The following is a 27523-nucleotide window of genomic DNA, read 5'->3' on the forward strand; positions in this document are numbered from 1 at the left end:
TGTTTTCTAAAATATATTTGCAAATGGAGAAAGTGGGTACGGAGAAGGGACATGCCTCCCTCAACCCCAGGGATCCCCCCCTTCCACAGTACCCACTCTCCACCGAGTCCTTATTTCATCTTAAAAAAACAAACAAAAAAACATAAGTAAAAACAAAACCAAAAAAGCACTCTGTACAAGGGCTGGATCTGGGCGCTGCTGCTGCTCCCTTCTTCCCAGGGGCAGCAGTCTCAGGACAGTCTCCAAATGGGTTGCTCTGGCTCCTAGACACCCACCGTGGGGCCTCGTCCCCTCCTGGGCCCAGCTCCCCTAAGTCCTTCAGTGCCAAGGATCTGGAAGACGACAATCAGGCTGAGCTGCTCCCTCAGAGAAGGAGACTGTGGCTGTGGCATCCAGTGGGCCCTAGAGTTTGCTGGGGCAGGCAGGGCTCCAAAGTTAATCAAGACTCCCAGTGCTGCCCCCTCTTCCAACCAGGCTGAACCACTCTCAGCCACCCAGGAATTGGAGTAGGAAGGAAGACTCCTGGCATGGCAGGCTCCCCTGGATGTGGTCCAAGGGCCCTCTCCCTGCCTTGTCCCCGACACGGGCCAGAAGTCAGGCCTTCCACACACCCTGAGGGTTCAGCAGAGCCTCAGCAGACCTGGCCTTTTGGCTCATACTGGAGCGTCCAGACCCAGGTACTCGGGGTTCTCTGCTGTAGGGGTCCCTTCAAAGGTGCTGGGTGGAGCGCCCCGCTCTGATGGGTCCTGGTCCCAGTAATAGAGGTTGTCAAAGGCTGGGCTGAAGGCTGGAGAAGGGCGAGACTGAGGGGCAGCCCTGCCTTGGGGTGCCAAGTACTCAGGGTTCTCCACAGCAGCCCCAAAGGCAAAAACGTCTTTGACAACGCCATTCTTCCCTGGGGAAAGAGTCTTGGGCCTTTCCAGAGTGGCACCAGCAGGTCGAGAAGGAGGCAGAGGACCCTCTAGGGGTGAGGGTGGCTGTGGTCGAACCTCTGGCTGGTTCACGTATTCTGAAAGGACAAGAAAAGGAAGCTTGTTGGGGAAGGAAACCACGTGTCCTGACTATTACCGCTGCCCCCACAGTGGACCCTGGACCGAGTACCTCCAACTCCCACCTCCCAGCCTCTCATCTCGGGCCTGGACTCCATACCGGGTTGGGGGCTGCAGGTCAGAGGGGCAACGTAGCCATCGGTCTCAGGAGGCAGGGGTCCTGTGGGGTCCTCACTGTACCGCTGTAGAGGGCTGGAGTCATGCTGGGGGAGGGTCTGTAGCCCCTTGGCTGCCCCCATTCCCAAGTCGCCGTCAAATACATCAGAGCCAGCCCCTTCTGAAGGTGCCAGTGGAGACTTGGGGGGCTCCTCCTCAGAGGGCTCCAGCCCCAGCATCAGCTCACCACCGCCACTCTGAGGACAGAGAGAAGGTCATAATGGGAATCACTCATGATCTGGGATGGAGACCCCATGGGAACTGACAGGGTCACAGGAGATAAACAGAAGTCACCTCTGGGGTATGACATAGTCACCGTGGAGAGAATAGGGTCACACTTGGGAAGCTGTAGGAATCCTTTTTAGATATAATGGGGTCTCCTCCATGAGAGGTGATGGTTGGGGGGACATCAGAGAGAGGGACCCTAGTCCACTGGGGTTGGGGGAGGTAACAAAACACACCCACCACAGTGTGACGGGGGCACTGACCCTGGTGGATGTGCTGCGGTGCCTGCGGTGGGCTGTGCCCCCAGCGCCCAGGGCAGGGTCTGGGCAGAAGAAGCCCTGCTGGGGTACTAGGTACTCCTCAGCATCCACCAGATCCCCCATGTCGTCATCCTCCAGCAGTGAGCGGTAGAAGGTGCTGTCCAAAGGGCTGGCAGGGCCCAAGTCCTCATTCTGGGGAGGAGGGAGACAGTATGGCAGCCTCTCTCCAGCCCAGCGTGCAGCCTCCTAAGGGAGGCTCAAGGAGGGCAAGAGGTGTGCCAAGTCCAGCAACGGCCGGGCTCTGAGGCCTGGGATCCAGGAATCGTCTCCCTTTCCTCCCTCCGCGGGAAAGTGCTCTTAGCACTGGCAGGGATGGGGTGGAAAGGCCCAGTACCTGGATGACCACAAAACGCTGGGGGTCCCTGGCCATGCGGGAGAATTCGGCCACCAATTCCCGGAACCTCGGCCGACATTCAGAGTCAATCATCCAACCTGGGGGCGGGAGGGAGCTCAGCATCTCAGTTCTGGCTCCAGCCTGTGTGCACCCTCACCCCTCCACCCCTACCCCGGTCTAGACCACCCCAGTTACTAGAGTCCAAAGCCCTTAGGTGGTAGAGGAGAGGTACCAGACCAGGTCCTGAGCCAGAACCTTTGAGAATCTCTACTAGTTTCCCCTTTTTATTTTGCACATAAGTCTCTTTCTAGCTGGTCCTTGATAGCGCCTCTGGACTGGTACTGTAAAAGGGAAGTGAGATGCTTTTGAGGCTCCGTTAACCATATCAGAGCCCTGGGGTCCAAGTACATCCTGCTCTTGGCCCCCTCCCATGCCCTTTGTAGGTGCCTTGACCCTCCCACTCCTCCTCCAAGCAGCCCACATGGCTTAGCCACGCACATTTGACCATGATCATGTAGACATCAATGGTGCAGATGGGGGGCTGGGGCAGCCGTTCCCCCTTCTCCAGCAGGTCAGGGATCTCCCGGGCTGGGATTCCATCATAAGGTTTGGCCCCAAAAGTCATCAGCTCCCACACAGTCACACCTGAGGCAGAGATGGGGTTAAGAGGCAGGGGGGCCAGAGGGAGCTTTAGTGTACTGAGCCCCAGAGGCTTTGCCCAAGAGCCTGGCACCATGAGGGAAGGACGGGAGAGATGCAGTGCCAAGGGGCAGGATACCAGTCTTCCCCCATCCCTGGGAAGCATATAGACCTAGGCAGATTGAAGCACTGGCAGCCCCTTCCTTCCCTCCCACATTCATGATACAGCGTCTTCATTAACTCACCCCATCCCAGCTCTCATCCTTCCACCCACATCCCCCCAGGGCCATGGCTCCTTGTCCACCCTCCCAACCCACCCTGTCACACACCATAGCTCCACACATCACTCTGGTGGGTGAACCGCCGGCGGAGAATGGACTCCAATGCCATCCACTTGATGGGCACCTGGGAGAGCAGAGAAAGAAGTCCTCAAACCAGGGAGATGGGCATTCTGAGTTCTCCCAGAAGCCAGACCCCACTCCACCCTGCTTCACTCTGCCCCCTCCTCTAACCTTGCCCCCATCTGCGTGGTACTCCGTCTCATCAATGTCCAGTAGCCGAGCCAGCCCAAAGTCTGTAATCTTGACGTGGTTGGGACTCTTGACCAGCACATTGCGGGCAGCCAGGTCCCTGTGCACAAGCCGCACATCCTCCAAGTAGCTCATCCCCTGGGATCAGAGGCATCTGCGTGGACCTCGCTCTGCCAAAACTCTCCCAGGAAACCTCCCCATCCTAGCCCTAAATGGAGACAGAGGCTTGCTCCCAAGGGCACTTGCAGAGTGCAGGTCACTCAAGTGCATACCTTGGCAATCTGCACACACCAGTTCAACAGGTCCTGGGAGCCCAGGCGCCCGCGGTGTTCTCGGACGTGGTCCAGGAGGCAGCCGTAGGGCATGAGCTGTGTCACCAGCTGCACCGTGGATGTCAGGCAAATGCCCAGGAGGCGGGACACATATGGGGAGCCTACTCCAGCCATCACATATGCTTCCTGGGAGCAAGGGTACACACCGAGAGGGTATGGGAAACCACTAACCTCCAACCATCATATACCCCTCACAAGGACTGAGGCATGCCTGGGGACCCTCACCCGATCCAACCCATTCATCACAAACCAGAACCATGGCCCAGGGAAGTTAAGAGTAGAGGTTTGGTGGGGGAGGGTATAGCTCAGTGGTAGTGTGTGCTTAGCTTGCACGAGATCCTGAGTTCAATCCCCAGTATCTCCTTTAAAAATAAATAAATAAACCCAATTACCTCCACCTCCAAAATAAACAAACAAAAAGAGTAGAGGTTTGGGAAATCACAAAGTATCTCCAGGGGAGGGTGTAGCTCAAGTGGTAGAGCACATGCCTACCATACACAAGGTCCTGGGTTCAATCCCCAGTACCTCCTCTAATAAATAAATAAATAAGTAAACCTAACTACTCCCCCCACCAAAATACAAAAACAAACAAAAACCCAAAGTGTCTCCCAAAACCCCCAGAGACAAGAGCCCAGACCTGTAGCCAGGAGGTGCCCCCTGTACTCCCAGCTGGATAGGGTGGAAGAGCTTACATCCAAGATTTCTTTGTTGGCTTTGGGGGATGTGTTTTCCCTCAACACTTTGATGGCCACTGGGATTTTCACATTTTCCCCATCAGGGATCCAGATGCCCTGCAGAGAGGAAGATGTGAGTAGGCAGAGGGCCGGCCAGATCCAACTTGCAGTCGTCCAGGGGGTCGTTGCTTGTGCTCCCAATACCCCTCCCCATCCTTAGGCCAACCCCATTATTTAGCAACAACCGCTCTATTTCAGCCCACTCGCCACTCCAGTTCCCCTTATTCCAGCCTCTGTAGCTGCTGTCTTCCCCAGCAAAACCCTCGGCCACACCTTGATGCATCCTCCGGGACCGCCCACCCCGGGACTTTGGCCCCACCCCTGACCTTGTAGACTGTGCCGAAAGCTCCGGATCCAAGCACCTTCACCTTCCTCAGCTCCGTCTCTTTCAAGATCCGCATCTGAGCTTGATTGGGCATCGCTCCGCTTGGGGTCAGGGGCTCCACCAGCTGGGGTGAGGGGGTGGTGCGTCAGTGGCGCCGACTGCGCCGCAGACCCCAGGGCGACAGAAAAGCCCTCAGACCGCCTCACCTCGGTTTCCTGCAGCAGCCTCCGCATCGTGTACTTCCGGATCTTCTGCCGCCTTCGCTTAATTAGGATGCCGAAGACCAGCCCCATGACTACGGCCAGCAGAATGCCCACCACAGCGGCAATGATGGACGTCACAGGGCTAGGGGCATGAGCCAGGGTCAGGGATTGGGGACCAGTCTGGGGCAGGAGGGACGAAGGGGGTCCCATGGAGGGGCATGAAGGTCACTGGTATTTGGAAAGGGAAGTTGGAAGGATGACCCACAGGCTCCCATCCTGTTTTACCTACTCTAAGACATCCGTTGGCTACTTGCTACCTCCAGAATAAAGTCCAAACTCCTTGCTGTATTCAAAACAGTCTCCACCCACATCTCCAAGTTGTCTCCGCTCTTGCCCATGGCTCTAGCCCTTGATTTTCAAACTTCCTCACAAAAATCACTAGGGAGCTTGTTAATATGCAAAAGTCTGGAGCCCCACCCTCAGAGATTCTGATTGTGGTACAGGGTGGGGCCCAGGCACCTGCACCCAGTGATTCTGATAGCCTAGCCAAACTTTTCACTATAGGTCATGATGTATGCACTTCCCAGCCTATTTCTTCTGCCTGGACCACTATTTCTGCATGAGATCTTTCAAGACTCAACTCTTCCTGGGATAGATGGAGCTCCTTGGTGCTAGCCCTACGTCCTTGTCTTCCTTGTCCCCCTCCCTTGCTTAACCAAGGGCTAGCACATCACAGACCTCTAGTGAGTGTTTGTTTCATGGACAAATGCTTACCGAGGACCTACTCCAATCTCTTTTTCTCCCCAAAGTCCTTCCCAAAACACCCTGCTGCCCAGAAATCAAGTCCAATGATGGCAGTGATGGACGTCATAGGGCCTGTGGCCTAATGGTGAGGAGATCCTGTGCCCTGACCTGACTCAGACTTTACCCCTTACTCCCTCTCTGCTTACTCAGCAGCCCACCACAGCAGAACCTTCATCAAACACATCCTAGACTTTCCTGACCCCTCTCTCGCCATGCTGCCCAGTTGCTTTCCTCCTAATACAAGTGACCCTCTTTCAAGACCTGGCTCACATGCCACCTCCTCCTTGAAGCCTCCCCCTGCCCCCAGTTAAGAATTCATCATCCCATCCTTAGTGCCACAGCTGCGAGCTCTCTTTTCAATGTGCCTTGGATTAACACTGCCTGTGTTCCTGACGAGACACATGGCTACTCGAGGGGGTAGCTGGGGAGGTGCTGGGTGTCTTCGCCATCTTTTCCTGTTCCCTGCCCCCCAAGCATCCCGAGCAGGTCCTCCACCCACTGGTTGAAGCTAATTGAAAAGAGGATCAGTACGGGAAGAATGGGCTGGGGAGGGACATGTATCATGTCAGGAGACCCCCTCTCTGCAGTGGTGACCACCCAGGGCAATGTGGGATGAGTCCTGGGGACCAGGCTGACCTGGCTCTCTGCTCAGCGGGGCAGCCCTTGTCATCCAGGTCCACACAGCTGCAGGGGAGAGAGTTTCGTCAACAAGGCTGGGAACCACCTCCTGCACTCACTCCAGCCACACAGTATTCCCGGAGGTGGGTGTGGCTGGGTTTATTATCCCTATTTGACAAAGGCAGAAACTGGGCTCAAGGTCTCTCACCCCACAGGGGAGTCCTTCTCCAGTCTGCAAACCTGCATCCCCTGCTCCCCCACATCTCCCTGTGGTGAGTAGGAAGTGGGGGGCACCCAAAGGAGCATCAAATCCAAAAAGTTTGGCCATTCCCTCTGTAAAGGATGCCAGGGTAGTAATTGGGCACAACCTCTGCAGAGGACAGTTCGGCAATACTGTGACCCAGCAGTTCCATCTCTCAGGACAGACTCTAAAAATGCCAGTACCTACACACTACGGGACATGTACAAGATGCTTACTTATACATGGAGCTCAAGTGCAACAGACTGCAATAAATAAATCTAAAAAAATAAAGGAAACAAGCTCAATCAATATCCCTCAAACAGGGACGTGGTTGAGTAATACTACATCCATGTTGTAGACTGAGTAGTTTAAAAAAAAAAAGAGGTGAGATCCATGTGTACTCACAAGAAAGGACTGCCAAGATACTTAACGGGTGGGGGGAGAGCAGGGGATCAAAGTGTAGAACAAAATGTAGAGGACAATCCCATTTACATTAAAAGATACACACACACACAAAACCCAAAACTGATTATATATGAGTTAGACGAAATTGTTCAAAAATAGATGAGCTTGATGAAATTGTCATTTCTCGGTCATTTTTGACTTGCAAAAACAGCAATGTTATAGGACTCAACCTAACATAAATGTAAAATACACTGATGTAAATGTGTAGAGAAAAGTCTGGAAGGATGCACACACCGGAGTGAGCTGGTGGTTCTCTGCAGGGAAGGGAGGGCCTGGGTGGGTGGGGAAGTGGATGAAAGGGCACATCTGCTTTATGATGTTTATACTTTGATACTGCTGAAAATGTGTGTCACAAGAATGTATGCATGTGTTCCACGTGTAATTAAAGATAACTAAGTGAAAAAAATGGGTAGAAAAACACTGCAAGAAAAATTGCAATGTTGAGTGAGGAAAAGCAATTTGCAAACAATATGTGTGGTCTATGATCCCATTTTGGTAAAAAAAGAAATACATACTAGAATGTGCACAGATGAGAACTGGAGAATAATAATACATAAACAGATTGTATTTGTTATAATAATAATATATATACATTAGCATGTGCACCAATAAAAAAGCTGGAGGAAAAATATTGCAAATTATTAACAGTGGGATAGAATTGCTAACACTATTCATTTATCTTTCACAGTTTAATTTAAAAAATTTTAACATGTGTCACTTTTGTGATCAGAAAAAAAAAAAAGATATAAAAAAGTAAGGGTCTCAGGTTAAGTAAAAGCAGAGTTGTCCCACTTTTACAATAGAAGCCCCAGAGAGGCTCCTGGAATGAAGCCCTTCTTTCTGTGGAAAAGCCCCTCAGACTCACGAGTGGGTGCAGTTGATGGGGCACGGCTGGCACGTGCCCTCCTCATCTGGGAACTTCCAGATGGGCATGAACGAGAGGTCAGGCTTCACACCACTGGGGCAGCGAGCCACGCAGAATGGAGGATCCTTGTAGTGGGTGCAAGCCACACACTGGTCAGCCTCCTGAGGAGGGGAGGAAGGGCTTGTGGGGGGCTGGCACCGACCCCCCCAGGGCAGCAGGATCAGGCCCTTGGGTCCCCTTTGTGCTTCCCAGCCGCCCAGTAGCATTTGTCACCTTGCTCCTGGGACAGCCCCAGACCCGCTGAGTCTGCTGCCCCTGTTCCGCGCCCAGCTCCCCAAAGCCTGATCCCTGGCCTGGTGACGGGGGAGGGGGGAGGGTAAGGGAGGGTAGGGGAGGGTGAGGGTGGGGGACGGGTTATTACCTAAGGTATAACAGCAAGTAATAATAGTAACTATTTTTAAAAATGTTTTTCCTGTGCTTAGGCACTGTGCCAAACCCTATTTTAAGTTAATTCTTACTGCATCCCAGTGTGGTAGGTACTAGTATATTATTCATTTTACGAATGAGCAAACCAAGGTTGGAAGTGGGGCCAAGGTTGGAGTTGAATCCAGGTGATCTGATGCCTGAGCCCCCAGGTCTAACCACCCAGGCATAGCCACAGCCAAGAGCGCAGGCTTCCCTGGGCCCTTCTCATGGTCTGGAGGGCCTCAGGGTCCACGATTCCCCAGCACCCCAGCCTCCTTCCACCCTCCTACTGTTCAACTCTGAGCTTGGAGCCCTCCTCGGGGATATATTTTACCAGACTTGGTCAGGTCCCCCTAGCAGCACCCCCAGCCCCACCCTATTTCCCTTCACTCAGCTCTGGGCCCACCAGCACCTCACCGAGCCAGAGCAGGTCACCGAGCCGTTCTGGGGCTGACACTCGGGGTGGCACGGCAGACAGTGCCTGTCCTTCACGTACTCCCGGGGGACCCTGAGGGGAAGACGGCTGGTGAAGGGGTCTGGAAGGAGCCCCTGTGCCTTGCTCCAGCCGCCCCCTCCTCCGCCCCACGTACCCCTGCAGTACTCGGCATTCCTCCACGCACTCCTGACCCCGAAGGAACTGGCTGCAGTTGACACACTGGGTGGGTCCCGGACCCCAGCAATGCCCATGGGCACACAGCGAGTGGCAGGTCAGGCCCTTGCCCACTGCAGTGAGGAGGAAGGGGTCAGAGGGGACTCTTAAGGGAGGCTCCAGGTCCAAGTGAGCCAGGGAAAGCATCTGTGGGAATCACTCTGGGCTGGAAAGGTGGGGATAGGTGCTGAGCAAAGCTGGGAGAGGAGCATTCTGGCGGTCCAGGAACAGAGAGGAAAGGGAAGGGAGGGATGCCAAGGCAGGACCCAGCTAGAAGCCATGCCAAGAGGTCGGGCCAGCCAGAACTGTGTCAAGAATGGTGCACCAGGGAAAGGCAGACACATGCATGAGGAAGTCCCAGACTGCTGCTGCCAGGGGCCCATGGGCATCCCGTGTGCGGGCAGACAGGGAGCGTGCGGTGCTGGGCTCCCTGTCTTACCGCACTCATCCTCTGGCCGGTTAGCACTGTGGAGCAGGGCCTGGTGGGGGTTCCGGAAGAGCTGGTCCCAGGGCACCGTGTGTACGAAGCAGAGGTGGGCGTTGCGGTGGATGAGGGCCAGCCCACTGCCCAGTTCCCGCAGTGAGCGCAGCCCCAGCCAGCTGATGCCCAGCCCTTGCAGGGTCAGCGAGTAGGCACCCCTGTGGGAGGAGGAGTGCTCAAATGCAGGGGCGGTGCACTGCTGACCCTCCCCAGTCAACGAAGGCTGCCCTCGCCTTCCTCCTGTCCCCCGCACACACTATAAACTCCCATGGAAAAGTTGCTGCTGGAGTCCCTGGGGAACAGGAAGCTTCCCCCTCCAAACCCCCACACCCAAAGCTTTTCCCAGGCCTCCTGGGACAGCTCCTCCCCCATCAGGCCCCCCTCCCCCGGTGCTCACTCATGCAGAATTCGTCCCCGGATTACTCGCAGGTTCTGGAAGACACTGAGGTCAGGCAGGCTGTCTGGCCATGCTGAGATGTACAGGTAACCTGCAGGCACAGATGAGGCTAGGGGTGTGGGGACAGGACGAGGACCCTCAGCCCCATCAGAGCAGGATTCAGAGGCAGAGCCCACCTGTGATCTCCTCCAGAGACTCAAACACTCTGAGCTGCTCAGGCTGGAGGGGGCCAGTGTTGGAGGCTGGGTCCCTAGAAGGAGGATTAGGAGAGGAGTCAATAGGGACAAGAAGTGGGTGGCATGACTCCCGAGCTGGCCCTGCCACCCTCCCCAACCTCCCTTCCACTTAAACCCTTTGCCCATCAAGCCCGGCTGCTCCCATCCTGAGCTTCAAAGCCCAGGCCCTAGTTTGGCAGGATCTGTCAAAACAGTATTTATATCCTTTGATCTAGAAACCCTACTTCTAGGAATGTGGCCTAGAGAGACACTGGTCCCTGTTCCCAAAGGCATGTAGAAGGCAGAACTGTTAGAGCCAAAATTTAAAAAACCTAAAAATTTTTTAAATATTTAAATTTTAAAATTTAAAATTTAAATTTTGAAAAATTAAAGACCTAAATACCCATCAGTAAACAGGAGAGCTGTTAAATATAACCCTGACCTATCCAGACAGTAGACAAAAACTAACATTTAAGAGCACGTAGCATCTGCTGGGCACAGCTGTAAAAGCTTTACAAATATTAACTCATTCAAACTTTATAACCACCTTAAGAGAGTGGGACTATTTTTGCCCCCATTTAACCAACGAGGAAACTGAGGCACAGCAAGAAGGCCACATGACTAGCAAGTGGTAAAGCTGGGTCTTGAGCCGAGGCAACCTAGGCTCTTAGCTGCTACTCTTCACTACCACCTGCTCTATAGCTGTTGAAAGAACAAAGCAGTGGACATGAATGAACTGTCATGACCAGCTCTCCAAAGCCAAGGCAGACGGTACTCACAACATGCTCCCATTTTAAATCAACCCCTCCCCATCAAATAACTAAAACTATGTTTCTCTGTGCGTGTGTATCTACGTATGGATTAATGGTCTAGGACACACACAAACTTTCCAGTGGTCTCCTCTGGAAAGGGGAGTAGAGTTGGAGGAAGTGTTGAAGGGAATTTTCTCCTTTTAAAATATTTATTTTATTATTATTATTTTTTCCCTTCTCAGAGGCATGGGGGATTGAACCCAGGACCTCATGCATGCCAAGCACAAACTCTACTGCTAAGCTACACTCCCCCACCCCCTCCTTTTTTAAATACATTTTATTGAAGTATAATTCACATACAACAAATTGCACAGATTTTTGGTGTACAGTTTGATGAGTTTTGTCAAATGCATTCACTCACACATCCACCACCCCAACTGATATACAGAACATTTCTATCACTTTCCATCATTTCTATCATTTTCATTGTGTCCTTTTCCAGGCTGGCGCAAACACTGTTCTGATTTCTCTCACCACAGAGTGGTTTTGCCTGTTCTACAGCAAAGGGAATCTTACAGTGTGGACTCTCTCTTGTTTGGCTTATTTCACTCAACAGAATGTTTCTGAGACACATTCGTGTTTTTCTGTATATCAGTAGTCTGTTCCTTTTATTGCTGAGAATTTCATTGTATGGACACACCACCTTTTACAGTTGACCCTTGAACAACACCTGGGTTAAGGGTGCCGACCCCACCACACAGCCGAAAATCCAAGTATAAATTCACAGTCAGCCCTCTGTATCCACGGTTCCGGATTCAACCAATCCCAAATTGTCCAATACTGCAGTACATACTTATTGAAAAAACTCTGCATTTAATTGGACCTGCACAGTTCAAATCTGTGATGTCCACGGGTCAACTGTATTTATTCATTCAGCTTTTTTTAAATCTCTCTGATGGAAACTTTTCTTAATTACAGCAGAGTTGATCTACAATGTTGTGTTAGTTTCTGGTATATAGCAAAGTGATTCAGTCATACATATATATATTCTTTTTCAGATTCTTTTCCATTATAGGTTATCACAAGGTATTGAATATAGTTCCTTGTGCTATACAGTAGGAACTTGTTTATCTTTTTTTATATATTATTTATCTCTTGACATACATTTGCATGATTTCCAATTTGGGGAAATTATGAATAAAACTACTATGAACTCACTAAGAATTTTACTTTATCCGGATAGCTTGACCCCCATACAAGTGCATGTTCATGGATAACATGGTATTTATGAGAATCCCCCCCAAAAGTCTCTGCTTCCTCTGGTCTTCCACTTGCTTCCTTTGCACTCCTGGCCTCCCACCTTTCCACCTCTGTCTCCCGCCATCCCCACTTCGGGGTGCTCAGAGTTCAGTGACTGCCCTGATGCTGCCTCAGGCTGTGTGCCCACCCTTAACTACCAGTATCCTTACCCTTCAAAGCTCTCTGGCAGAAATGCCAGGCTCCCAAAGATCTTCTTGCAGCCGGTAAACTCCTGGATATTGGCACTGGTGACTGCCCTCACCTCCCGCAGGTGTTCCATGCCCAGACCATAGCACACTGTGGGGAGGGGGGGGAGGGGGCCCATCTCAGCCTCCACAAGGAGCACCAGGAATTCGAACTCCTGGGTCCTGTCCACAGTCCCATCCTGGAGCCACATCCTCCCTCCCCACATTGGCAGGAGACACAGGGGAACTTGTGGGACTGGTCTAGGGAGGGAGGGCCAGGGTAGAGTCAGTGGGAGAAAAAGACTGGGTCCCGGGAGGGTCTGAGGAAGGGTGGGACAGTGGGCTAGGTAGGGCAACAGGAACTGCAGCCTGGCTCAAGGGGTGGCCAGTGGGTACCTCGGGCACAGGGCTTGCTGCACTTCTCACATCGCTGGGTTCCATCCTCGGCTGTCACCTCTTGGTTGTTCAGGGGACAAACCAGAGTGCAGGATCCCACGTCCGTAGACAGGTAGTTGTCTGAGGAGATCAGGATCATGTGTTCATGCCCCACCTTGAGCTGTGTCACTATGCCCAGCTAGCACAATAAGTATGATATTGACCAGTACTGGGGTGCCCTTACAACATACCTGAGCCCTGGATACCCACCTCCTCCTCACAACAGCCTAGAGCAGAGTTTTCTTTAAATTACTCAGTCATTGTGCTAGTAAGTGGAGGAGCCAGGATCTGAGCCCAAATGGCCTGGCTCTACACTCTGTACTCTCACCCATCGTGGGGAGGGTACGACCAGGACCCAAGAGCCCACTCCTGTCTCCAGTGAGAGGAGAAAAGAGGTCCCCAGGTCTGAGGCCAGTCTCTAAATGCCCATCAGTAAAGAAGGGAGCTGGTAAATAAAACTCTGATCTATCTACACCATAGAATAAAAATGAACATTTAGGGGTGCTTAATATCTTCTGAGCACAGCTGTAAGAGCTTTACAAATATTAATTCATTCAAACTTTATAAGCACCTTATGATGATGGGATTATTTTAGCTTCCATTTAACAGATGAGGACACCAAGACACAGAAAGTAGGTCACATGACTAGTAAGTAGCAGAGCTGGGTCTCAAACCCAGGCAATCTGGCTCCTGAGCCTGGCTCTTAGCTGCCACTCTTTTGCCACGTGCGCCACAGCTGTTGAAGGAACAAGTCAGCGCATCACGAACTGTCATCACCAGCTCTCCAAGGCCAGGGGCAGACAGTACTCACAGCATGTTCCCATTGACATAAACCAAGCTCCCCAGCAAAACTGCTCAAACTACGTTTCTCCCTGGCACTCACAAGGACAGGCGGTCACACAGCTGGCACCAAAGGTATAACGGCCCTCGGGGTTGGGCATGGACTCGAAGGTGTCCGTGTTGTAGGTGACCAGAGCCGGGCAATGCAGCTCACAGATGCCGCTGTGGTTGAAGTGGAGGCAGGCCTAGGGGACAGGCAGCTGGTGGGCACTGGGCTGTTTTGCCCTGATGTGCCAGGGTCCACAGGATAGCACCAGGTGGGATGCCCCACCCTTTGCACCCCGAGGGCTGGGGCTCAGGGGGCACGTACCAGGCAGTCAGAGTGCTTGGGGCCCGTGCAGCCGGCAGCACACTGCTCATGGCAGCAGTCAGTGGGCTGCGGACCCTTACAGCGGGCACAGCCACTGGCACAGACGGTTCCTGTCACTGTCAGGAAAAGGGTGGGATGAGGGGGTGGGATGAGGGCTGGGCGGGAACCCAGGCCCCAGACTCTCACCAGCATCACCTTCTGGGGAGATCACCTGTCCCTGGGAAGATGCCGAAGTCTGGCACCCCCTTCCCATGTCATCTTTATTCCACCCAGCCCCTGGCCCCCCCATGACTCACAGCTCTGACAGTCCTCGGAACTTTCTCCCCAGCAGTGGGAAGCTTTACAAGCTGGAGAACAGGGTGGGCCTGGGGAAAGAAACAGAAAGACAGTGAGAGCAACAAAGGCCAGGAGACAGAATGCACAGCGAGGAAGAGGGAGAGACTCGGACGGGAAAAGAGGACTCCAAAAATCAGAGGCACGGCGAGGGTGGTGCTGGAGAGGGTATATAGCTCAGTGGTAGAGTGCGTGCCTAGCATGCACAAGGTCCTGGGTTCGATCTCCAGTACCTGCCTTAAAATAAACAAATAGGAGGATGGTATAGCCCAAGTGGTAGAGCGCATGCTTAGCATGCATGAAGTCCTGGATTCAATCCCCAGTACCTCCTCTAAAAATAAAGAAGTAAACCTAATTACCTCCCCACCACCACCACCACCAAGAAGATAAAATTAAAAAAAATCAAAAACAGAGGCACAATCTAGAATGAGATAGGACAGAAAACCACAAAGATGGAGAGACACAGAGAAAGAGGAAACGGCGGCGGAGGGCGGCAGAGTGGGGCGGGGAGCAAGCCAGGACTTGGAGTGGGTGGGCTGCATGAGAAAGAGGCAGCTGCCGGGGGAGGGGGGGCGGGGGGCGTGGCTTACAGTCCCGCGAGCGGTTGGTGTCTATCAGCATGAGGGCCGGCTGGTTGTTCTTGTGGAAGATGTCCTTCCACAAAATCGTGTCCTGGTAGCAAAGCTGGGGGTTTCGCTGGATCAGGACCCCTCCCTTCAGGATCTCTGTGGGACGAGCAACAATCAGGGGCTTCTTTCCCTAACTTTCATCTTGGGGCCCGCCCGCCTTCTACAAGGGAAGCAGCCCTCTTAACCAAGCCCTACGTTCCTCTGAGAGCAGAGAAGACGCCTTCAGCATCTTTTAGCCCCGCCAATACCACCTTCAACACACGTGCACAAGTAGAGATCCAGGAAGGAGTGTGTTGTCCCTGTCACTCTCTCCTCTCCTCCCACCTCTACTCTGTGCACATTGCTTAGCGGCTAAATGAATGTGAAACCCGGCCTCGCCAATACTAACTGCGTAACCTTAAGCAAGTCACATCCTCTGTAAACCTCCGTTTTTCTCATCTGTAAAATGAGAATAATATTGATGCTTCCCTTGCAAGATTACAGCACAACTGAAATGGGATCACGCATGCAAAGTACCTAGCACACAGAGTTTGGGACACTGTCAGCTCCAGGGCTGCTGTGTACAGTGGCACAGGTTGTTCACTGTACATGTGTACTCAACCATGAAGTGGGCAAGAACCCGGCCTAATTATCAAACTATGTGGGCTGGCACAAGCTGTCACTTCCTGAGAAAAGAAATCTTTTTTGAGTCTTCACAAGGGTGACTTCCCTAGCTCCAACTGCACCCATCCAGAAAAGGGACCCCACTTTTGATTCACACAAAGACTCCCCATGGCCAGCAGCAGCCCTGGTCAGCTCTCAATAAGCAGCAGAAAGTTTCAGTGATAATGATGACCACCTGTGAGGCTTCGCAGCTGCAGTTCCTGTAGCCCTCCTGGGGTGGCCCCTACAGCAGGGGTGGCACTTTCCAGAAGGTCTGCATTGTCCAGCACAGCCAGGGCGTAGTTGTCCTCAAAGAGCTGGGTGCCTCGCACGATTCGCAGCCTCTGCAGTGGGACCCGACTCACCTGGTTGTGAGCGATGAGGACGTAGCCCTGCACCTCCTGGATATCCTGGGAGGGGACAGGGTAGGGGAGGGCTGAGGCAGGCCTGGACCCTGTAACACCACTATCACCCCCGCCAAGGCCGCCTCAAGGTTACCCTGTGCTTGAGGATCTTGGGCAAGGCCCCCATCCACTGAGCAGTCCTGATCCCTCAGGCATAAAATGGAGACCCCCACCTCCCCGGACTAGATCCTAGTTGGATCAAGAAAGAAAATGGTCAGGCGAGCACTCTGTAAATTGAGCAAGTGCCCCACCATCTCTGCACCTCAGATTCTTCATCTGGAAAAGGAAAGTTCTGGAGGAGATGATGTCTGTGATTTCGCAGATTAAGCACTGCACATGTGGCCCCACTCCAGGGCGCCATGGACACAACCCAGAGGCTGCTTTCCATTCTCCCTCCTGCTCCTGAACCTTTCACATACATTTCCCATTTGATCTATTTGACCTTCAAAATGAGCTCCCCAGGGGGGAGTCCAAGCATGCCTATTGTTCCCAATATGCAGATAGGGAAAGTGAGTTCCAGTGATGCCTGGACCACATTCGCATGGCTTGTCAGTGGCAGAACTGAACCTAGAATTCACCAGTCCTTGTATTACTCCAGGAAGCAGAGGAACAGGCTGGGGCAGTTGGACAAGGGCAGGTGATCATGCTGGCAAGAGAGCAAAAAACTGAGGAGAGAAACAGATGCATTCCACCCAGGGATGTCCATGGCCACCCACATTATGGAGAGGGAGTCAACTGGTCTTGCAGTAGAACGGATAGGGGTTAGGCATAAGAAAGGACTTCCCAGCTGAGGAGCCACAGCAAAAGAGGAAGTACAGGGAGGAGAGCCCTCTTCTACTACCCATCTGCAAGCAGAGGGCTCAGTCCAGCAGGAAGCAGGGCCTGGCTGGGTTGACTATGGGCCTCACCTGCAGGAAGGAGAGGCTGGCGTTAGCGGGCAGGTAGGTGAGCTCCAGGTTACCCTGTACCACCTGACAGCCCTGGTAGAGGTAGCGGAGCATGTCCAGGTGGGTCTCGGGACTGGCTGGGAGCCGCAGCTTCATGTCCGTGCCGGTGCACACTGTCCAGAGAGAGAAGATGGGTCAGAGGGCACTGCCCAGTGAGCTTCTCCAACCTGGCCACTTCTGCCACTCACTCCCCCAGAGTCACGCCATCTCAGACAGCAAGAAAGCACAATGCAAGGACCCCTCCTCCCATGTCCCTTGTACCTGCAGAATGTGTAACAGCAAAAAAAAAAATCTGCAGGTTTGGAAAGAGGAAGGAAATTGGGGAGAGCCTCCCCTGACCTGGCCCAGCCTGCTTATCCTGAGGGGGCCTCCACTGTGCCAGTCCTAGGGAGCTTGCCTGCCCGATCCAGGGTGCTGACTGGCAAAGAAAGCTTTCCTTTGTCCCAAAGGCACGACTCAGGGCCAACGGGTAAAAATCCCCCAAGAGAGGCGAGGATGAATCATGAATCCTCTGGATACCCCCTGCCCGTCTCCCAGGCAAACAAACTCAGGGCATTCTCCCTACCCCATTCCAATGCCACCCACATGCCTACTTCCTGGCAAGGGATACCTACCCCCTCAATGCCACCCAGAAAGTGGGGAGAGGGTCAGCTGGAGTCATAGCTGGGGCATGGGGACCCCCAGGGGCCTGGTCACTGCAGGGACTCTGGAATTCCCCCAGGCAGAGAAAAGAAGCATTAGACCACAACTCTGGGCATCCGGACCCGGGCTGCAGGTGCTGGGCCAGAGCGGTGCCTACTCCTACGCTGGTACCTCATCCTTGCCACCTCCTCAGGGCAAGACTCCAGAACCAGCTGGCAGAAACTCCTGCCACAAGGGCACTATGTCAGTCCTGTGTACCTGCCCAGTGCCAGCCATCAGCCAAGGGGCATCAAGATGAACTGCCCCCTGGCCCACCGCTACCCTGGCCGGGTGTCTCTGAGACCACGAAGCCCAGAGATACTGTAAGGGGGGCAAACTACCCTTGGTAAGGGGGCACTCTGGGCAGCAGCTGGCAACATGCCTGCCAGCAGGGGGGAGATTAAAGTGCCCAGTTGAACCCGTTTTTCTGCTCCGGTGAGAAGATGAATCACCTGGTGCGTCTTGCCTAGGAGGGTGTGCCGGGGGAGGTGGGAGGAGGGCACCCCCAGAGACGAGGTCCACAGGTGCCTGAGCTGCCCGGGACTCCTGCTGGTCCCCACTCTACCTCCTAGACTACGTGCAGGTTCAGGGGGACAGCACAGTGGCTGACTTCGAGGTCTGAGACTAGGGGTCCTTGTCTCCCAGCAACTTGGAGCCTAACATCAGATCCTAGGGGGTAATAAGTGAGACCCCCTGCCTCCAGAAGCCGGGGGAAAGGCTGGTGGGACAAGCCACCAGGGTTCTGGCCTGAGCCAATGGCCATGAGCTGGCAGCCTCCCAGGAACTCCCAGAGTGGTCTCTGTTCCTACCCCCTGGCCAGATAGGAAAGGAAGCAAAAATGGAGGAAGGGGAGGGCCCAGAAATAGAACTCAAGCCCTCCCCCCTCCCCAGATTCCCAAGAGAAACAAGAGCTGGGGGTGGCAGGCCAGGCCCAAAATAACGCCCGCTGCCAGGACCTCCCCCGGCCTCGGCTGCTTCAGCTGCTTTGTAGGCACAGCTGTCTCCAGGCCCAGACCCCAAGGCCCTGGCCCAGGCCCGGGACGGAGACCAGCAGAGCTGGGGCTGGAGCCGGTCTCCACCCCCCGCAGCCCTCTGCCGCCTCTAAGGGACACCAGCTGCGGTAGCCAGGCAATGGGAAAACAACAACGGCAACACTGGGGGCAACCACATCAACTGAGCGCCTACTGTGTGCCAGGCAGGACCTCTGGGTGGAGCCTAGTACTCCAGAGGCTGGGACTCTAACCCCAATTTTGCAAAAAAAGGAAACTGAGGCTGACAGGGGTTATTCTCCCAAGATCAGAAAGCTTGTGAGCAAGAGAGGCAGGATTTGAACTTGAGTCTGCCCAACATTAGCTCCCACATTCCTTCCACTAGGCCTGACTGCACACACACCCCACCCCACACCCTGTGCAAAGGTAAATACACACCAGGTCTGTTGATGCCACTGATTACATTACAGGCTGGGGGGGGGGGGGGCGGGCAGAGTGGCTGAGTTGGGCTGGGCGGGAGGAGCAGAAAGAGTAGTAGCCCCGCCCCAAGAGTAAGTTTGTGGCTGTTTTGAGTCTGATTCGAATCTGATTAAGACTAAGTGTTTGCAACAGATGATAAAAGTTGGGGCTCTGAGAACTTACTCCAGGGAGCTGGAGGCTTTCATGCTAATAACCCCCAACCTGACATGAAGCCAAGAAAGAGTCTGGACACCTCCCCTACCTCCACCTCCCTCCCCTTCACCAGGGCCCTCCAGACCTCCCTCCCATCCTCCATCTCCTCACTCATCTCCCCTCCCCAGTCCTCACCGTGGTCCCCATATCCACTCTGTCCCAGTTGATTTTCTTGGAGGGAAGGAGATCCTATTCCACACAGAAGAGCTGTCTCCAGAACACCTGCCTCTCAGGAGCCCAAACCTCCAGATCTCCGGGGCAAAGTCGATATGAGGCAGAACCAGCCCAGAGTCCAGGCAGGGCACACAGAGAGCCCCTCATACATGTTTTCAGGATGAATGAATGGATTAAAAATAAATGAAGTCCAATCAAGAGTCTCCAAACCAAAAGGGACCAGTTGAAGTCACAGCATCCAGTCCTCTGCTCAGAGGCTGGTCTCGGTCCCCATGTCCCTCTGGCTGGACATCAGTGGGCAGGGCTTGGTCCCAGCTCCGGGGTGCTCTCAGGTAGATTCTCTCTTTCCCAGCAGCTTCCCCCATTTTTTTGAACTTCAGCCCCAGCGGCTTCTCTTGCCCACCAGCATGAAAGCCAACACTTCCTTTGATTTCCATGAACACTACCTGCTCCCCAAAGCTCATCTCCCCCAGACCCACAGGGCCAGAGCCCATTCTAGTGACACCAGGACTCACTCACCACACACACCCCATATTTCAGACTGGGAACCGGGCTCAGATCATTAGTCCAGAACCCTAAATGGGTCGCTTACTGTGACCTTGACTAAATCCCTGGACCTCAAGAGTAAAGGCCAAATCAGATTCACCTCTATGCCCAAGAGTGCCTGTGACTTAGTAGACACTCCTAGAATATTTACCAACCTGAACTTGGCTGTAAGGAGGGGATAATAACACAATAACAACTCTTATTCTCTGCAGAGAAATTAAATGAGAGTTAAATGAGATAATGAATCCAGAAACAGTCTGTAAACGTGACAAGGCTTTGTAAACAGAGCTGGGGCAACACAAACATTGGCTATAATAATGCTCCTAGTCCTTAACAGAGCACACACCCCTTGCCCTCCCTAGGCTTTCTTTCCAGGGCAGGGGAGGAGAGGAGGCCTGGCAGGAGATGAGAGTGTCACCCCAGAAGGGCTTCTCACAAGGAAGGGAGGGTGATCACTTTCTAGATCATCCCAGCACCCAGGGACAGACACAAGTATCCTGGTCCTTCCCCAGTCCCCCAGCCCCAGCCCCACACTACTCCAACTGTCTCCCTCACCCACAGCCCTGTAGGTTCCCCTGGCCTCTGCCCCGCTCCTGCCCTCAGTCCCCTGCCACACTAGAGGGCTCAAGAGGAAGGCAGACATGGCCTGGACAAGGAAGGAGAGGGCTCCAAAGCCAAGAGGGAACCTGGAGAGGGAGCCAGCTCACTCTCATTTTCTAAAGCCTAGATAAGGGAGGTCACTCACTTGAATAACAGAATAGCACCTCTACCCAAGTCTAGCCACCTGACTGTCCCTGAGGCTCTGCTTAACGCATTCCTGTCAAATGGATAAGACTGACCAATTCTTAACGTCTCCTCATTGGAACCAAAAAATGCCCTGGACATTATTGGGTCACTGTGAAGCCTTGGATAAAACACTCCATTTCTTTGAACTTCAGTTTTCTCATTTGTGCACCTATAGGATTGTTGCAGAGATGAAATGAAACTGTAATGGGTAAGAACATAGCATACAGAAAGTACGTGGTACTTTTTTTAAAAAGTTAAAGCAAGAGAAGTTCATACAGTCGGAGCCTGGGTAATTCCAAACCAAGAGAAAATGAAGAGTGCTTTGTATTTGACTTTGTAATACAATATATTTTCTCTTTTTGCAGTTGATCCTCTTTTCAATTATTTTTGTTATGAACATTAAAATGAGGTTACTTTTCCTAAGTATAGCAAAAAAAAAAAAAAAAGGAGGTTGTTGGGAGAATTATTTGGGAATTAAACTGAGCTCTGCAAAGATGTGTTTGCTGCACTTTACAAAACCTTGACCTCTAAGAAAAGGAAATCCCAACCCTCTGAGCTTTCTCCATCTCCTTTTCCCCCACATTCCTGCCCCAGCCCTCAGCGCGGACATATACAGGGAGTGTTAGAGGCAGCTGGGTGGGGCCCTGCCATTTTAGCCAATCCCCTGCACAACACACCCAACATTTCTCTCTGTACCCGGAGGTGCTGGCCCAGGGGTGAGGGATACACGAGGGGCCCCCAGTCATCAGTCATGGGGGCGGGAGAACCGACCCCTCAGATCCCAGCACTGCAGCAAGCTGGCCACTCTCCACCTGCTCAACTCCCAGGCTCAGGTGAGGAGGGCAGCAGCTCAGGCTGACAGCCCAGCTGGGCCTCTCTCTTCTCAGCAGAAGGTCAAGGGTGAAGACGCCCGCTTGGGAAACAGGGAAGGGAAGGGGAGGCTCCTTTCTCAGAGAGAAGGCATGGGGCCACCTCCTGCTGTTTACAGCAGATCTTAAGGGAGTTCCTTGAGAGGGCAGAGTTCAGCAGGGAGATGGCTGTTTGGCCACACAAAGCTCAGACACACAAACACACAGACCACACAACTCAAGAACACCCTCACATAGACGCCACTCAGATAATACAGCAAAGCTCTGACAGAGGGACCCTCGTGCAACACACGGACAGACTGACACCCCCTCCTTCTCTGGACTCTCTGACCCATGGAGACCACCCACTACAGAACCCATTCTCATTCGGTCTTGCCCACAACTGGGTGATGCAGGGAGCAGGGTTCTCCAGTGTTCGAAGTAGATGGATATCGTTATTTCAAAGGTGTGGTTGGGGTTCCCACTGCCTGAGGTCCAATCTGGGATTTATCACACTTGCTGCTACTTAACCTCTTTAAGCCCAGGTCTTCATATTTCTGGAAAAGGGGAACACTAGTTAGCAGAACTTCTCTTAGAGGATTGTTCTGAAGCTTAAAGGAGGGAACACAGGCAAAACATGCACAGCACCTGGCCAGAGTGTATCTCCAGCGAAAGTGAGCTTTATTCGTTATGGACAGATGGGGCAAGACACACACTGCCACCGCCCCCAGCACCCTTCCCCACACCCAGAACGCAGGAAAAGGCAGGACCTACCCGCATCTGGTCCTATTCCTTATTCTCCCTCCTCCCTCCACCTGCCCAGGAATCCCTCCCTCAGAGCTCTCCCACTTTATGTCCCCAGACCAGGAAACCCACCACCACCCCTCCGAGGCCCATGCCCTCCAAATGTCACAAAGCGCACAGTCCCCGAAGTCGGCCCCTAAAGAAACTTGTTCAAAACAAACGTCTCCCCCTTCCCCCATCCCAGACTCCAGCGTGAGGCAACTCTGAAGTCCGACCGCCCAGCCTCTGCTCCCCGGCTCCGGCTGGACAGGTTGCTTTCCCCACCTCCCCCCTCCACACCCCGACGCTGCTGAAGCTGGAGTAACTAACTCGACCGAAAGGGGGCGGGGAGGGGGCCGGGCAGAAGGGACCCCCAGGAATCCAGCCCAGTCCAGTCTGGAGGCGGAGGCTGCCAACTGGAAAGGCTTTGAGAGAGGACCTTGAGGGGCTCAAGAAAGGGGAGAACGAACACACACACACCCACACACCGTGCAATTCACCCTTTGAGGGAAACTTTCTGAACAATTTCAGAGAACTTTTTGACAAGTTCCGGAGCCGTCGCGGAGTCTGCAAACGCCGGTCCCTTGAATGGGACATCTAGAGCGGCTCCGGGTGTAATCGCCCCCCTGCCCCACCTTCTCTAGTCCTTCCGTGCCGAGGGCCGGCGGCTCTGAGCTCCTGGACTGCCCGAAACTTCGGGTCGGGAATCTCGGTTGGTGCCTCCGCCTGCCCGGGGATTTCGGCGAGGGTCCCAGGCGGCAGGGTCCCGTCGCCGCTCCCTGCCCTCCCCAGCCCAGACCCACCTTGAGTGCCCGCGGCTCCGGAGGGCAGGAGGGCGAGGAGGAGCCCCCAGCGGCACCAGGCCGCCAGCTCCATGGTGCTCACTGCGGCTCCGGCCCCATGGCTCCGGCTGGACCAGGCGGGCAGGGCGCCGGGCGGGCGAGGGGAGGGGGCCGGGCGCTTGCACCGGAAAGGGCACCCCGCGGAGGGGCGGCCGGCTGCCTCGCGGGCTCTTCTCGGCTCTGTGGGCACGATGGAGGGGAATCTCAGCTCCACAACTTCATTCGTGTACTTCCTCAAGGCAGCCCTCCTCCTCCAGCCTCCTCCTCCTCCTCCCGTGATTGGGAGCAAGCGCGCTCACAGCTCGCCCCCCCCACCCCCTCCAACCGCATTCCAGCAAGTCCCTGGGAGTGGCAACTCCCAGCTTCACTTTCTCCCTCTCTCCGCGCAGGCCTGGGGTGCGTTGTTCCCAGCGCCCCGGACGCCGGGGTTGCCCGCAGCAGTTCTCAGCCGTTTCCATGGAGAACCCGACAAAACAGAGGAGGCTGATCGCGCCCCCTCCCTCGGGAATCTGGAGCAAACTAGCTTACAACATCCTTAACTTTCTTTTAAGTCGCAGGTTTTATCTTGAACATTCCTTGCCGTTTGCATCTTACTCCATCACATGCCTATTTGTTTTAATATCAAATAATGGTTTTCCTACCACATCCTCAAGTAAAATTGCTAGTCAAGAAAGGGAATGTGTTGTGTTTAACCTGCGGCTTCAAGGACTCCCTAGCATACCTTCTTGAATCTTTTAGGTATCTTTTCCAGTCTGAAAAGCATGGTTTTAAGGGGGTCCACAAGTCTGGGGAGAGAGTCAAGTTGGAGAAACCTTCATCTCAATCCTTCAAAGAACATCCTTGTTTCTTTACCAGACACTCAGCACCCAATTCCTCCAAGGATCCTTCTCTGTCCCTTGTCTTTTATTAGCCTGCTCAATTCCACCTCCCCACTTTGCATTCCACCTGGAGCCCCTGACCCTGTTCCTAAGGCCCGGCTGGCGGTGGGGAGGGGGGTTGGAAAGAAGGTGTGTTTTTGTTGGAAATGTTAACGAAATAATTGCACAAAATATACTTAAGTTATTTGTTGTTTATCTGAAATTCAAATTTAACTGGGCATTTTTATTTTTATTTGCTAAATCCGGCAACTCTGTTTGGAATGCTCAGCCTAGAGGATGCCTGTGCTGGTCAAGAGGGGATCAGAGGCACCTACTGGGGACTGGAGAAGGAAGGACATTAGCATTTCTTAAACTGCTTCCTTATTCCTAGCTTGGGTCTAGGCCGGCACTTTCACAGGAGGGGACTTGAGAACAGGGCACCCTGGGATCAGAATGACCTCAGTTCAAATCTCAACTCCATCACATGTTAGCTGTGTGAGCTTGGGCAAGTGACCGAGCCACTCTAGATCTTAGTTTGCTCACTTGTAAACAGCATCTGGCATACCGTGCTAGGGGTTAAAGGAGATAATACTCTTGAAGCTCATAGTAAGTAATAGTACTTAGCACATGGTAATTGCTCAATAAACGGTCACAGGTTTAGTTATACTTGGGCAGATCCAGGTTTTGTGGGGTCTGAAGCTTACGAAATTTGGGGTAACTCGTTAAGAAAAGGAAAACAAATGTATGAATACAAAATTAGACACATACTTGCAAATGAGGGGCCTGAAGCTTACATCTCCTTAACACCATGGGAAGTCCCCCTCCAGCTCTAACCAGCGATGTTCAAACTGCAGGTCAGGATTCACTAGAAGCTTGGTTGTGAAGCCAATTTTAATGATCAAGACAAGTTTTGTTTTGTTTTGTTTTTAAGATATAGAATGGAATAGAAAAGATTCACTGTATCATATGTAGTACAGGTAAGGTAGGTAACAGCATATGTGCCCTGGATGATGAGGTACAATGGATTTATTCTTTGGATTATGGTCACAAATAGTCAAGAAATTCTGCTGTGTATGGGGCACAGAGCCCTTCGGGATGAACATCAATATCCCTATTTTCTCCAGGGTGAAGCTCACAAACACATTAACCAGTTTGCTCAAGACATTCTCAGGGCCAATGAGGGAAAAGCTGAATAGCCAGCAAAACCAGCCTCTCACCCTCACCCTGTCACCCAGCCCAGGACCTAGTCAAAGTGCTTCTCAGACCCGCAGCCTCTCAGCCCTTCCAGGAGAGGAGATGCTGCTCCAGCTCCAAGAGTCACTTGCTGGTCACATACTGGAGGGCTTGCACTGGGCGCCCAAGATTGCAGTTTCAAGAGACCATCAGGGTGTTAGAGTCAGGGTTAGAGATGTCCCTTCTCCCCCAGGCCCCACGCTCCCTGCCATTGTGTTAGGAGGGTTCATCCTGCCATGAAAGTTGCTGTGGTGCCATCCTTTACTGGACCCCCTACTCTGTGCCACTCTCTGTCCTAGAGCCACCCTCATCTCACTGAGCCCTCAGGTGCCAGAGGAGGGGATATTATCTTTCACTTTTTTGCAGAAGAGATCCCAAGGTAACAGAAACTGAGACAGGAGGCTTCAGTTTTATCCATTTCTGCTCCAGAACCCCGAATCAAATGTATATGAACCCACTTCCCTGAGTGCTCCTGTAGAGGAGTCAGAGGTGGGGTCCTCCAAGAAATCTGAGTGAATACTGGTCCCTTCCTCCATAAAGATCTTGCCTCCCCACCCTACCCCCTACTTCTGCCCCACCAGACAAGCCCACCCTCTCCGTATCCCAGATCCCAGGAGGAAACAATGCTGAGCCCTAGTGGGCTGCTGAGAGAGAGCGGAGCCAGCAGGAGGGGTGGCTGGAGTGGGAATGGGGGAGGAGCGGGGGTCAGAACTCACGCCCCGGGAGGAGGCTCCAGAGGGGCTGAGTTTCCCAAAAAGAATGAGCCCATTCAGAGCCAGGAAGGAAGGGGAAAAAACCTTGTCTGGTGTTTGACAAGAGGAGAGGAAGGGGGGCAGGGTAAGCACTGCCGCTGCCGTTTCGCTTCTCCCTTCAACTGCCCCTCCAGCATGGCCTGGCAGGACAGCCAAGGAAAGGGGATGTCTGAGGGACAAAGGCAGAGGGGAGCCTCAGGGGGAGAAGGGAGGGGGCCAGGGGACTGGGCTGACCTGAGAGTTTGCCAGAAGAGTCCAGTGAGGGGCCTGGGGAGAGAGAGACAGCTGCAGAGGAGGGGGTGTCTGCAGGACAGAGGGCAGCGAACCAAAGGGCAGAGGGCGGTGCATGAAATCTGCCTGCAGATATCTTTAGGTGGCAGGTACTGGGTCTGCGAGCAGTGGAGGCGACCACTGGCACTGAAGAGGTAGGAAGGGGCTCTGGCTTAGGGAGGTTGACCTCAAAGGGTCAACAGGGGTCTGGAACCAGCGGCCTGTGAAATGCCAGTCAATCATTGACCAGCCCCTGAGACGGGGGGGGGGGGGGGGGGGGGACGGACAGGAGGCTCTGTGTGTGTGTTGGCACCAGAGTCTCCTCCTCTCTGCCTACCTCGCCAGCCAGTCTGGGGTCAGAGGACTGAAAACAAACAGAAAAAGGGAGGAGACAGTCCACAGTTCGAGGTTCAGGCCACAAACTGGGGCTTACCCCACAAGGGCATGGTTTGCTGGGAAAGTGCCTGTGTGAATTAGTTGGAAGGATTCCCCTGAGAGTAGGCACAAGGCCTCTCTGGGGCCACAGGAGAGTAATAATCTTGAAGCTTCTGATAAGAAAAACTGTCCTTTGTTAAGGTGGCCTTTTCAGAATGCTTGCAACCTAACCCCTGGGAGGCCACTCTCTGGGCCCAGGGTTAGCCGCTGTTGGGTCCCCAGGGTAGCAAAGGAGCAGAGCCCAAACTGACACAGCAGACCCTGGGCACACTGCTGGCCTCCCTCAGTCCCTCACCCCCATCTCAGGATTGCAGGCCCAAAGCCTGGGGAGTTTGCCTTCCCCCCTCCCTACGCTACTTTGCCAAGACAAAAAACACTCTTGTGCTCTTGGCCTCACCTGGCTTTAATCATGTGCATGAAGTACCTGTGACTTCCATCTTGGCCTGTGCACACACAGCTGTCTGTGATCCCATGTCCTGTGCTGTCCCTGTGTTTGTACTGATTGCTTACCATGTAGGGGGTCTTCCCTTGGGCAGTATCTGGGCTGTGTGGCCTTGAATAAGGCTTCACTTTGCCATCTGAGATATAAGAGATTTGGACCGAATGGTTCCTGGTCACGGTATTTTAGGATTTGGTGTGGGGGTGGCAACCCTTCAACCCCTACACTTGTCCCTTGAAAGCCCCGCTGAGTCATCTCTTTAGCAGATTCTTTGTTTCACAAGCACTGGGTCTTCCTGTCCATTCAAACGTTCAGGACCCCAAGCTCACCTCACTTGCTGCTGTAGATACAGATGACTAGAAAACTCTTGCCTATGGCTTTTGGTTGGAGAAG

At 53.4% G+C, this 27523-nt stretch overlaps 1 protein-coding gene across 1 annotated transcript; it reads right to left on the bottom strand.

Moving 5' to 3' along the window:
• Positions 1 to 23431, bottom strand: ERBB2 (erb-b2 receptor tyrosine kinase 2). Its single transcript, XM_074342901.1, has 27 exons — positions 23106 to 23431; positions 16785 to 16936; positions 15669 to 15882; positions 14792 to 14926; positions 14165 to 14233; positions 13869 to 13984; positions 13602 to 13743; positions 12680 to 12799; positions 12269 to 12395; positions 10009 to 10082; positions 9833 to 9923; positions 9394 to 9593; positions 8896 to 9028; positions 8723 to 8813; positions 7841 to 8001; positions 6288 to 6335; positions 4851 to 4989; positions 4646 to 4768; positions 4278 to 4376; positions 3526 to 3711; positions 3236 to 3391; positions 3053 to 3128; positions 2583 to 2729; positions 2085 to 2182; positions 1694 to 1882; positions 1150 to 1402; positions 1 to 1009 (listed from the first exon to the last, which is right to left on the bottom strand). Exons 1-27 carry the CDS (start codon positions 23176 to 23178, stop codon positions 654 to 656), a joined length of 3768 nt encoding a protein of 1255 aa, XP_074199002.1. The 5' UTR covers positions 23179 to 23431; the 3' UTR covers positions 1 to 653.
• Between the last annotated feature and the right edge of the window lie 4092 nt (positions 23432 to 27523).

The sequence above is a fragment of the Camelus bactrianus genome, chromosome 16 (assembly GCF_048773025.1).
Source record: "Camelus bactrianus isolate YW-2024 breed Bactrian camel chromosome 16, ASM4877302v1, whole genome shotgun sequence".
Classification (NCBI taxonomy): Eukaryota; Metazoa; Chordata; class Mammalia; order Artiodactyla; family Camelidae; genus Camelus; species Camelus bactrianus.

What these genes read in the sequence shown, in the direction of transcription:
- ERBB2 (XM_074342901.1), bottom strand. Translation starts at nt 23,178, where the DNA reads ATGGAGCTGGCGGCCTGGTGCCGCTGGGGGCTCCTCCTCGCCCTCCTG. An exon ending in GAATGCCGAGTACTGCAGGG is followed by an intron (nt 8,814 to 8,895) that starts GTACGTGGGGCG and finishes TCTTCCCCTCAG; the next exon opens with GGTCCCCCGGGAGTACGTGA. An exon ending in GGTGTGTGCAGATTGCCAAG is followed by an intron (nt 3,392 to 3,525) that starts GTATGCACTTGA and finishes CTCTGATCCCAG; the next exon opens with GGGATGAGCTACTTGGAGGA.